The sequence below is a fragment of the Capsicum annuum genome, chromosome 2 (genome assembly GCF_002878395.1).
Source record: "Capsicum annuum cultivar UCD-10X-F1 chromosome 2, UCD10Xv1.1, whole genome shotgun sequence".
Taxonomy (NCBI): domain Eukaryota; kingdom Viridiplantae; phylum Streptophyta; class Magnoliopsida; order Solanales; family Solanaceae; genus Capsicum; species Capsicum annuum.
Window position 1 is genome coordinate 144,446,999 of NC_061112.1, and position 12,810 is coordinate 144,459,808.

The following is a 12,810-nucleotide window of genomic DNA, read 5'->3' on the forward strand; positions in this document are numbered from 1 at the left end:
TTTTAAAAATATTTTTAAAATGATATTTTAATTTTTAAAAATATTTTAAAAGTATTTTAAGATTATTTTAAAATATTTTAAATTTAAAAAGATGGAGGAAAAAAAGGATTCTTTTTTATTTTTTAAAAAATTTTAAAAATATTTTTAAATTTTTAAAAATATTTTTAAATTTTAATAGATGGAGGAAAAAGGACACATTTTAATTTTTTTTTTTAAAATTTTAATATTATTTTTATCTTTTTAAATTATTTTAATATAAAATTAGCTAAAAACTGCCTCCACTCGCACCCCTAGGCGAGTGGGTACATTCTCTTTATCTTAGTCATCATGACCTTGCCACGTAGGTAAGGTCAACAATTAAAGGGTGCGAAATATTACTTTTTAATGGATTCAAAAATTTGGATGACAAACATATAAGTAGAAGTGTTCAACTTATAAAACTGACATAATACAGAATTCAATAGAGATTTTGATATAACTCTCTCATCACTAAACAACTGTTAAGTATAACAATTGTTATTCAATTATAAGTTGTTTAGATAAATGAGATGGAAAGCAGTGTTACAAATAAAAGTAAGAGAGGGAAAAAATGGAAGTGTGGTTATGTTATTGCTAAATCAATATATGCGGGTAAAAGTAAGGTTTGTTTAATTGGGAAAGTGTTGGCCCAAAAGGTGGACTATTTCAGATTGGCGTGCGTATTACTGTACCACTTCTTAGAAAGAAAGAGGATATAATTATACTTTGAAGGTTGATGATTCTTTACACCTTTATTTGCCAAAAAATAAGCCACCCCCCACTGTACCACTTTTCAGTTTCATCTTAAAGGAGGAGCTAAATAAATACAGCTACTGTTTTGTGTATTAAGGGACTAAAGGGAGTAGTTTTCTTGATAATTTGTACTGGGGATTTCTGATTCTTTTTTTTTTTTTTTTTTTTTGTGTGTGTGTGTGTGTGGTGGGGACGAGGGTGCTGATTCTAAAGAGATAGATAGATATGTAAGGGGAACATTCTGAGATTGGCTTTTTTTGAATAACAGGGTGCGTGTTGCTTTGGTGGCTGGCAAAGATTAGGGACAACTCATCTTTTTCATGGTTGGTTTTTGTGTTCTTTCTTGTTGGTTGGCTCTTCTTTTTATCTGATTGATCATAGTGGGTTTAGGGTCTTTGGAATGTCTTCTTGGCTTTGTCCTTCAAACTTGTTCTGCTTTCTCTAGTGCTTTTATACTCTATTTACATTCTTCATTTGCCTTTGCCTTTACACTTCCCATGAAATATCATACTATAGCTCTTTTGGTGAGTCTTTGGAGATCAAACTGAAAATGCACGTTGAATTGAACTTCTTTGGTATTTCTCTGTAAAGATGCTTCCTTTTTTTCCCCTTCTGATGATTTTTGTTGGTTTTGTTAATCAACTCGACATGCTCAGATATGGGTTCTCCCTATTTTCTTGTATTTTTCAAGAAAGCATGGATTTGCTGTATTCACGAGTATTCGTAATTTGTATAATAGTTTTGGTGGGTGTTTTTTGTGGCACGCGTTGAGTTTTTGTGCGTGTTGAAGTGAGACGTTTGATATGATGCTCTGATTTAGGCAAATTTGTTTCATTTTCCTTCCAGTTGATAACAAATTTTTGGGTATTTGTGCACGTTTGTTCACGTATGTGCGACCTTCTAGACCCAATTGATGATTCTTGTCTACAAATTTGGTGGTTGTATTCTTGAAAACATACTAAGATGATGCTTCTTTGTTATTACAGGTCCATCAACTTCATTGGTGAGATAGAGGATTTTTGAGTAAAGGAATGTGGATTCTGGTGTTTGCTTTTCCAGAGAAGGCACGGGAAGTAGTTTAAATATATTTTAACACCAAGAGTGTAGGGATAAACAATTAGAGCAAGGGCGGTGGTCGTAGTGGTGAGCATGTGGTATCTGGTTTTGAGAGTTAAAATTTGCATATATTGAGGTATTGAGTTGTGTATCTTGGATTGGACTTTTGTGGTTGTTTGTAGTTGAGCTTACAACAAAACTAATAAAGAAGCCAATTCCCTCCTACTTTAAAGCTTGTGAAGTTTGGTGCAAGTATAGGTACTTTCCTTGGCATTGTTCTCTCAATTACTGTAGGTGAATAGATACTTCTAGAGCGCAAAGATGAAGTATATGAAACTTGGATCCAAGCCTGATCAGTTTCAGACAGAAGGAGATAATATCAGGTCAATAGTTCAACCTTCTTTGTGAACTTGGTTTATTTTCCTAAGTACTCTTCATATATGTCTTAATATACCTGTTATGTGATCTTTGTTCAGGCCTGGTTTTCCTACCACATAGTATAAGAGAACTGTATACTTTATACTAAAGTATATGTGTAATTCCTATCATGATTACATTCTTAAGCATGTTGTTCACAAGGGATGGGATGGGCGTTGAGAAGAGGGAATCTAAGTATTAGAACAAACAAGTCTCTTAGTTGCTTACTGCTGCACAGAACTTAAGTGCCTCAAACACTTATTATTGATTCCCTTCATCTTGTTGAATATCACATATGCATATGCAAAGTAAGATAGACTGTGAGACGTTGCTCTCCTCGTAGTTTCTACTCTATTTTTGGCCAACCTGATTCTTTCAAAGCCACCCAACTCATTATGTTGCTGTGGACTGTTTCCTTTAGCTTGTGAAGTTTCTGAAAAACTAATTTGCTTCACCATTTTTGGTAAGTTGTAAAAATTACCAGTACAATTGGGAATAACATTCTTTTACTTCAAAATAGCTCAACTACCAAATGATATCCATAGTATCATTTTCTCACTACATGAAATAAAAGAAATGTATAATTTCCCAAAGAGAAATGTATACTTCATTTTCTCATCTACGAACTAAACTTTAGAAGATTGGTTCATAACATAGTTTCATTGATGCCAAAACCTTTATCTCATAAGGTGAGTTTGTCCGGAAGCAACACCCACCACCTCAGTTTATCTCGAGGCAAATAGCTTGGTTAACCAAGGAAATTTTCTGCTAACATTTTTTCTAGATCCAATGGAATTTTCCTCTATGCAAAAAAATATTCCCCATTTTAACAAGAGAACTAACAACCCCTCCTCTCTCTCCTTTAAAACCTATACACACAACCTTATCACAAGCACTTAGATCATATACTATTTACACTATCTCGACAAAAGCTGGCCTTCTGAGTCTTAGCTGATCTCAGTTTGTCCATTGTTTCGGGAGGGAAACCTCCATTTTCTGCCCAGCTACTACATGTTAGCTATGTGCACTATGGTGTGGTGTGTCATATTATTCGAGTTAATATTATTCGAAACGGTTTCATTATGAATATGATGTATGAGCTTCCTATTCAGGTATGTAGCAACTGAATTGGCGACGGACATGGTCATCAATGTTGGAGATGTAAAATTTTATCTCCACAAGGTATGCTCTCCATTTCAGGCCCTAATTTTCGCATTCTTTTTTCTGCATGTTGACTAAAATTCTAATTATGCTTAGATATTCAACAAGGTTATTATTCCAGGAATACTACTCTAAAATCATGTAGTTATCCTGTTGATGTTGGACATGTCCACCAATTATCGACATGGTTAATAGACAAAATTGATTAGAGTGTCACTTTTAGCATACATCAGCCCGATATTTCATTGAAAAGGATTTTTATCAATCCCATATTGGCTCCTGATTAGAGGTTAGTGGTGGTTATTAAGAAGGATAGCCTAGTTATGTAGGGATTACTTTTAATGAGATAGCCTAATCCTTCATTATATCAGTACTCAGTAGTTCAACATGCACATAAATGTGAAGCATACTCATGTTTATATTGTTGTCTGTTTACTATCATATCCATTCAGTACATCACTTGTTAATACTAACAGGACTATATTTTCTCCAGTTTCCCCTTCTGTCCAAGAGTTTCCGCTTGCAGAAGCTGACCGCAGATATAAATGAGGAAGGCAAGGATGAAATCAACATCGACGATATACCTGGTGGACCTGCAGCTTTTGAAATATGCGCAAAGTTCTGTTATGGTATGACAATAACTCTGAATGCGTATAATGTGGTTGCGGCTCGTTGTGCAGCAGAATACCTGGAAATGTATGAAACTGTCGAGAAGGGTAACATTATCTACAAGATTGAGGTTTTTCTTACATCTAGCATCTTCCGGAGCTGGAAAGATTCAATCATTGTTCTCCAAACAACAAAAGCTTTTCTTCCCTGGTCTGAGGAATTAAAGATTGTTAGTCATTGTCTAGACTCTGTTGCATCTAAAGCTTATATTGACACCTCAAAGGTGGACTGGTCATATACATATAACCGCAAAAAGCTTCCATCTGAAAATGGAAGTGACTCGCTATGGAATGGTGTGAAAAAGCAACAGTCTGTTCCAAGAGACTGGTGGGTCGAGGACCTTTCTGAACTTCATATTGACTTGTATAAACGGGTTATAACAACAATAAAAACAAAGGGAGGGATGTCTCCAGAAGTAATAGGTGAAGCATTGAGAGCATATGCCTGCAGAAGGCTACCGGGATTCAGCAAGGGTACCATTCAAGGAAGTGATCCTGTTAAGTATCAGTATTTGGTTGATGTGATTACTTCTCTGTTGCCCACAGAAAAACATAGTGTTTCATGTAGTTTCTTGGTCAGATTGTTACAGATGTCTATTTCTTTGGAATGTGGAGAAACAGTAAGAAGTGAACTGAAGAGGAGGATTGGCCAGCAGCTTGATGAGGCATCGGTAGCTGACCTCCTCCTTCGTGCACCAGCTAATGAATCTACTATTTACGATATTGACATAGTACATGAGCTTGTTCGGCAGTTCATGATGCAGAAAAGGAGTGGTCAGAGTGATTTTCCTGAAGATAATGACTTTCAGGATATGTACCCTGCATTTGCATCAGATGCGTCCAAGTTTAAGGTGGCAAGGGTGCTTGATGGTTACCTTGCGGAAGTTTCTCGAGATCCAAATCTACCTTTGGTGAAATTTGTCAATCTTGCTGAAATGGTGTCTGGCTTCCCTAGACCTTCCCATGATGGAATTTACCGTGCTATTGACATGTATCTTAAGGTATCCCTTTTGCATTTCTCTTTTTTAAACAACACATTTTATAATCCGTAAGCTTGAGATATTTGGGGAAAAAGTGGCACATCTGTGTGAATGGTTTATCTTGAAGGACTCTGAATGATCATTTCTTTTTGGCAGGAACATCCAGGAATCACTAAGAGTGAAAGAAAAAGAATTTGTAAGCTAATGGACTGCCGGAAGCTATCAGCTGAGGCCTGCATGCATGCTGTGCAGAATGAGCGCCTTCCGTTGAGAGTAGTTGTACAAGTTCTGTTCTTTGAGCAAGCCAGAGCAACATCATCTGGTGGCGGCAGCACCCCTGACCTTGCTGGAACCATTAAGACTTCGCTTCCAGGGGAATCCCATGAGAGCTCAAGATCTGCTACAACTAACACGGACGAGGACTGGGATGCCATGCCAACTGCTGAGGAGCTTAAAGCTTTGAAAGGGGAGCTTGCTGCTCTAAGGTTGAGGGACAAGGAAACTGGTTGCAATGATACTAATTCAGTAGACATGAAAATGAGTGCTGAAAAAGCTGCTGGTGGCAAAGCGAAGGGTTTAATCATTTCCAAGAGGATCTTCTCAAAACTGTGGTCCAATAAAGATAGACTAAGCGAGAACAGCAGTTCGGATACATCAGAAAGCCCCGGATCTTCCAATGCCGGGGAATCAAAGTCCACCCCATCAAGAAGTAGGAGGCATTCCCTTTCTTAATGTTAAGTTGCAGATTAACCAATTTCCCTCAAGTTTATGTAAAAGTTTCACCCTTGTTTGATGCTAGGATTGGAAGAAGTTAATGTCTGCCGCTAACCCTTGAAGTATTAGGGAGAATTCCTCCTATAATTTTTGAGCATTTTCAAGAATGTATTTGCAAGGTTAGATCAGCTTTGGACTGAATTGGATCCTCTAGTTTTCATAGTTTTTCTGTTGTATTCAATTGTTCCCCAAGAGAAATATAGGTGGACCACCTTTGTTTTAGGCTCTCTTTTTACAAGATTGGAAAAGGCAAGGTCTTGTTTTATGTATCAAAATGTGAGAACCAAATTGTTTGAACTTGCATTCCTTCTTATATATGTGGTTGAATAAATCTGGTGGAAACTGAAACAACTATGGGTTATCAAGGCCACAAGGTAGGAACAATATAGACACGTAGGGGTTGTTTGATAGTTGGTTAGGATATGCAGATATTAGTAATGACTTCCTATTAGCTGCCAAACAATGTATAACTATGCAGAAACTAATACATGAATACATTACCTCTTTACTAGCCACTAAACGACCCCTTAGCATTATTAGCATCCATTATTCATACTAGAACACTAACTTGCTTTCAAATAGCATGAATTAATCTAACAAGAAGGAATGTGGATTGTCAAGACATTCAAATTTGCCTATGCAGCTATTTATATAATTCATAGATCTTAATAAAATATGCAAATCCATATAGTTAAAAGCAACGACTCATGTAGCAGTCAGGGAGAGAATGAAGAGAAAAACAGGAACTCATAAAAAAAAAAAGAAAAAAACAGAAAATCAGGAGGGGGATTTCTGAAAGAAAAGAAATAAATAGTCGAGGTAGATAAAGCTGGAAATAGGTTCTCTCCATAGGTGCTAAATAAGAATAAATTGGGAGCTTTGGGATGTGCTAGGCCAATAGGTACTTATTCCTAATGGTATACACAATAGTTGGCTAAATACTTATTTTTTCAAGCCAGCTAGTATATACAGATTATACACTGATTATGCATAGTACACAAAGTATACATGAATTATATACATATTATAGTGCCTAAATGACACATTTGGATGCTAGTTGAGGTGCCAAAAATGAACACCGTCTACTTTAGATGTCAAAGTGAAAGATTGCTGAAACTGTCATGGTTCCGCCTGCCTTAGATTAGATAATGATCATGAATTATATACATATTATACATCCTTTGTATTTTAATTTAGGTGGTTAGATGGTCGGCTATTAGATTAATCTTTCTATTCCTCCCTATTCCTAAACACTTTGCTTTGTGCACTTGGGAGTTATTTGGTTAGGATTTGGGCTTAAACTGTAAAATGACAACTGTCAAGGGTTCATCAAGACTATTATTGGGCATGAGTAGAAAACTATGGCAGTTAATAAACTGCATCCTTTAAAAAAAGAACTGGCCGATCCATGAATATACTATTAAGTTACAAAGATTGCACCTGTGGACTAGTCCCCTAAAACGAAATAGGCTCAAGAAAAGAGCAATAGACCGAACCAGTTTTCATCAACTAATGATAAAAAACTAAAATAATACAGGATTCTATCAATACTGATGATTAGTTCGATCATGCATATTCTAATAATTCATATCCATCTTAGGATGAAAGTAGAACAAGGTTTTCATTTATGATTTTTGCTATTAGGAGTGGTAAATCCTATTTTAGGGACACTTCATCATTTGGATGATTCATTTTAAAGTTTTACATACTCTAGGAATTGGACCCAAAAATGGGCCAAGAGTGTGTAAAGCTATGAGCCTTCTCATAATCTTGGTCAAATTCATCGGTCTAAGCAATGGCTTCTTGCTTATTACTCCCTCTATTTCGTTATAGTTGACCTCAATGGACTTAGCATGCTCATTAAGAAAATAAGTATTAATTAAAGATTTATTTTACTAAATTAATCTTATTAATTATGCTTTGAAAATATAAATTTGAGTAAATATACTTTATTTAGTCATTTAATATTAAGGATATTATTGGAAGAACATAATACAATTCACTTGATTTCATCAAAGGGAAAACAAAATTGAAATAAATATTTTTAGAAAACGGGGGGAGCATTATTTTTTTCCAGTTTTAGAAACCAACCAGCTGATTAGCACTCCTTATATCATGAAGTTTTTTCTCGGGATGATAAATTTAGCTCATGAAATATGATTCGTGTAATTTGTCTAAGTTTGGGCTAGTAACGACCCCCAATTTATTAATTACTCATTTCGTTTGTGTAAAACCCAGCTAATTAGGCTTAATCTGTAGCTCAATTGACCAATAACCTTCTCAAGATATTAATAAAAAGTTCTTTTTAATTATTTGACATGCTAAATAGTCAGAGTCATAACATGAAAAAAAAAAAATCATTATGTAAATTATAAGAAAAATATAAAAATAAATAAATTAAAACTTGATAGGAGTATTAATAGGTTAGTCTATGACTTATGATTTAGCCCAATTTAAATCAGTCTATCCATGTCCAAATAACATCCACAGTTGCTCCCCATGACCCTTTGTTTAGGTCGAACTTATTTTCATATTATTTGATGTATTATGTGATGTGCTAGAAACTAGATATATCTCCTCCCTCTTATCTTATTTTATTATTATTATATTATTTGACATTATTAGTTATTACTATTTGGATTAATGGATTCAAACAGATCTTTCTTTTATGTGCTTTCTCAAACAGTTTCGAAACAGTGCTATTTTCTGAAATTTGTCGTTTATGCTGCTTTTTAAATGACGTTTCCTAAGTACACAAAATTACAAAATAATCTTCTTTTTCCGTATTCATTTTTTCATTATTATTATTATTATTATTTTTGGGTCAAAGGGTAGTTTTGTAGACTGCGAAATGGGAGGTTTTGAGTGCAATGAATTATAATATTTCTTAGAGTTGTTGCCATAAATTTTTAAACTTTTGAAACAACAAAGATCAATTTTAGCATGTATGAAATTGCTACTACTAAACTACCTTTTTTTTTTTCTTTATTCCTTTTTAAGTTGCTTTTGTATAGAAGAAGGGCGAAAAGATTAGCCCATGAACTTAGGGTCTTCTCAATCAGTTTAAGTTTGGTCGGGTTAGTGATTCGTCCATTTGATACACCCTATTTAATCATATAAAAGTCGATTGCTTTCAAGTTAAATACGAAAGTTCTACTTAACTCATGAAAAACTTCGCCAGAATGTTGTTATATAGAGTAAATAATAACTTTTTTTTTTTTAATCTTTGATTGATATATAAAAATTGGACGGTTGGGTTATGCCCTTATGTTTACCTCATATTGGTCCAACCCCATCTCAATAGAAAGAACCTTTGGGAAGAATTGAAAATAATTCATCTGTTGATTCAGTTTGCATGTGCCGCTCAAATGAAATTCATACCGCCATCTATCACCCTTGTATGATAGAAGTGAATTATATTTTGAAGGTCCGACACTTACAAGGGTTACAGCTGAGAATACTAGAACGAGTTGTCAAACTCAAATGTCTCTGGTACAAAGATATTCCTGTTATATGTACCACAAGTTTATACATTTTTATAACTACAATTACATACGATTATACTAATTTTCCCAGGTGAATCCAGACAAGGACAAAAAGAAATAAATAAAACAAAAGAAATAATGAAGAAAAGATTTCTAAAACTATAGTGGGCAAATATTGATATGGGCCACAAAATCCAAGTAGAAACCCCACAAATTGAGGCCTAATATGAGAAGAAGAAGAAAAAAAAAGGCCCAGACCGTACTTGACCACACACATGAGAAATGACATTCATTCTCCAAAAAAACAAAATCCAGCAAATGGAAGTATCCCTACGCCTACCGACATTCCATTATGGTACTTTTGTTTTCATATTAGAATCTTCTCTTTTTTCATTATTTTGTCTATGAATTTTCACTTCTTTTTTATATCTGACTTGTTCTCAATCTTAACATGTTCCACCACTATTTCATGAACTACAATGACAAAAGATATACATTGCTTTCAGATTATTGAGTCACTTCTAACTGTCCTCAACTACGTACTACTACTTCTCAATCACTCTCTTTGCATTATGATGGTTTTGTATTTTTTTATTTTTTTTTTCGGTCTCCCAAGTATCCCCACAGCCGGCAGCTGTGGGACTAATCCTCCCTTCCTCGGTCAGCGCATTTTGCGGTGGAGAACTGGCCACAGAGTTTGCTCCATTCGCCAGAGGCGGAAATCGAACCCCCGACCTCTTGCTTAAGGGACATAGCGCTGCACCACTATGCCAACTCTGATGGTTATAGTTTTGTATACTTTATTATTACATCAATTGTGACACTTAGCTTGAAAAGAGGAATAGTAGGACAGAACCACTATCCCATGTGTTCTAACGATCTAATTATATGGGCGAAAAACTAGGGTTCAAACCAAAATTGAGAGAATAAAGGACTCGTTGATTGCGTTCTATGTCTAAATACTGATTGCTAAACAAAATAGACTAGTTGGTTGCTTCCGATATCTAAATTCTGATGGACAGAGTTATCGTATTGGCCAAAACAATACCTATGGGCCCTTCTTTAAGGACATGACCTAGATAATATAAACGATGATCTACAACAAAAAAGCGCATTCATGAACCTTAGTAGGGATGCATATCAACGAGTACAACACCATTAAAATAAAATCGATAATGAGAGATCTTAGTAAGTAATTCGTTACACGAAAGGCATTTAATCATCTTTGGCCACCACTTTGGTGGATTAAAATTAGAAAGAAAAAAAATCCTCCTTGACTAATTAGCATGCTAGTAAAATATTTTAGTAAAAGCAATTAAGGCAGACAAACCTTGACTTATCTTAATGTGTAGTCAAAATTATATTAGTGCTGCTTTTTTTTCCCACCTTTTACCTAAACCAACTATTGAAGATCGAGCCAGGTGTGGATTTCATTTCTGATTTGGTATAATGTTGGGCAATTGCTGGTAAGTACTTAATTATTTTAGTATGTAATTAAGTATGATTTAGACCTAATTAGTTTCTCATTGCCCTGGTCAAAGCTTGCCTAATTCATTATCTTTTACCCTACTCATACGGATAAGAGATTTATAATATTAAAGTATATGAGAATCTACAAAACTAGTGATGATACATTCATATCTGAGATTATTTAAATTTTGATTAATGATGAAATTGAAGTTACAATTGAGAACGGAGAGAGGCAAAATTTATTTGGCATTGGGATTTTTTGATACATAAACCTAATTTAATTGGTTTGGACATGGATCAATTGAGTCCGAAACATAAGGTGTCAAATTATAATTGTGTGACCCGCATCAAAAGATTCCAAGTCATCAACCGCATCACCAAGATTGGTTCAATAGATTTTGTCTACCCAATAAAAAATATTGACGACATCTTCAAAATTATTCTAGAATTTAAGTTTTGTGCATCAACAATGTATAAAATATTCTACATTATCAGGTAAATTTGTCTTATTATTGCAGGTTACCTAATTTTTTCTTTTTTAATTTTTATGTAAATAATTGGGTAACTTGTAATAGCAGGTCAAGTTAAGTGTTAGTGTAAAATATTTTTGTACACTAACGATGCACAGAAGTTAAACTCATTATTCTAACAAATAAGGCACGCACTAGACGCTTAACTTCTTTAATTGAACCTTATTTCATTGGATTATATTGCCTGATTAGGCTAAAGTTATTTAGGTAGATTATATTGCCTGAAATTGACTTTCCATAATGACAAGTAACACTTGATCCAACACAAAAAATTAGTCAGCACCAAGCAAAGCTAACCATATAACAAAAGTAGCCTTAAAGCTTCATGAATTATGTGATCATATAACTATTTTTCCAACTAGATAGAAAACGATTTCCCGTGACATATAATTATTGGATGAAGCAGACATATGATTGTACGGGCAACTTTCAATTCTTATTCTAGATTCCCATAATATTGCTTGAGAATATAGGTGAAGTGATGAAAACTAAAGTATATATTGTTATTACTTAATTATGTAAATTTTAGGGATCTATGAAAATATAGTAATTAAATTAATTGTATAAACTGCCTTCATGTACTATATTTAAACTGGTTAATTACTATTTTTAACTCCATCTACATATAAATCTTATTAAATCTAACCAATCATAAGAAGAAAAAGGTTTTAAATTGGATTTTTACTTGACACCTAACTGATCATAGGGTTTAAGAAGGTAAGAGTTTCATGCAAGAAAAAGATGTGAACCGCACTTAATTATATTTATAGTCATGATGCAAAAAAGGTGTTTAATTGCATCTTCCTTTCTTTCTCCTTTATACTCAAACTTACTCCTTATAATTGTTAATAATAAAGTATCAAATAACATCAATAGTTATAATACTGGAATGGATGGAATCTCTTCGGTTTTAACTGATGGAATCTGTTCGCCTTTAACTAGAGGTCTCAAGTTAGAGTCGAAATATATATAAAAAAAACTTATCCGGTAAGAAGTGTTTCCCTTTATATGCATCTTACACAACATAATTCTGAATTAATCGGAACGTAATATAAAAATCTAACAACAAACGGAAAACAAAGAAGGTTACATATATATATATATAACTACTACTATGTAGAAATGCGGTAAAGCAGACACCCTTCATCGACGTGCTTGTTTGCTTCATGATTTTACTATATCAACCTAATTAATTATTTTTATATATATAATATCAAATACGATGGAATTATCAGGAGAAAAGTGTATAGTTTTATATTATTTCAGATATGATGGTAACTGATCATGTATAACCAAATGATGGTCTGATTTCATGCAAATTCCACCACCCTTTTGGACAGATACCCCTAATTTCCATCCAATATTATATGGAGAGATCAAAAAGACAATAACCTTTGGATTAATAACTTTTGTGCCATGCTAAACACTCTTTCGCACAGCCGAAAGGAGCCAAATATTGTATAATCTAATTACGTCCCCGGCCCCACCATCCAATAAT

The 12,810-nt window shown here is 34.1% G+C and overlaps 1 protein-coding gene across 5 annotated transcripts; it reads left to right on the plus strand.

The window, feature by feature from the left end:
* The first annotated feature begins 460 nt into the window (after positions 1-460).
* LOC107860199 (BTB/POZ domain-containing protein NPY5-like) lies at positions 461-6,158 on the plus strand. Of its 5 annotated transcripts, XM_047407341.1 has the most exons (6): positions 461-750; positions 1,040-1,094; positions 1,758-2,210; positions 3,357-3,426; positions 3,899-5,074; positions 5,210-6,158. In XM_047407341.1, exons 3-6 carry the CDS (start codon positions 2,149-2,151, stop codon positions 5,783-5,785), a joined length of 1,884 nt encoding a protein of 627 aa, XP_047263297.1. In that variant the 5' UTR covers positions 461-750; positions 1,040-1,094; positions 1,758-2,148; the 3' UTR covers positions 5,786-6,158. The 5 variants fall into 5 exon arrangements, with proteins under 5 accessions (XP_047263297.1, XP_047263299.1, XP_047263296.1 ...); XM_047407343.1 differs by lacking the exon at positions 1,040-1,094; XM_047407340.1 differs by having other exon boundaries at positions 495-1,094.
* The last annotated feature ends 6,652 nt before the right edge of the window (positions 6,159-12,810 follow it).

What these genes read in the sequence shown, in the direction of transcription:
- LOC107860199 (XM_047407341.1), top strand. Translation starts at nt 2,149, where the DNA reads ATGAAGTATATGAAACTTGGATCCAAGCCTGATCAGTTTCAGACAGAA. An exon ending in TAAAATTTTATCTCCACAAG is followed by an intron (nt 3,427 to 3,898) that starts GTATGCTCTCCA and finishes TATTTTCTCCAG; the next exon opens with TTTCCCCTTCTGTCCAAGAG. An exon ending in CTATTGACATGTATCTTAAG is followed by an intron (nt 5,075 to 5,209) that starts GTATCCCTTTTG and finishes TCTTTTTGGCAG; the next exon opens with GAACATCCAGGAATCACTAA.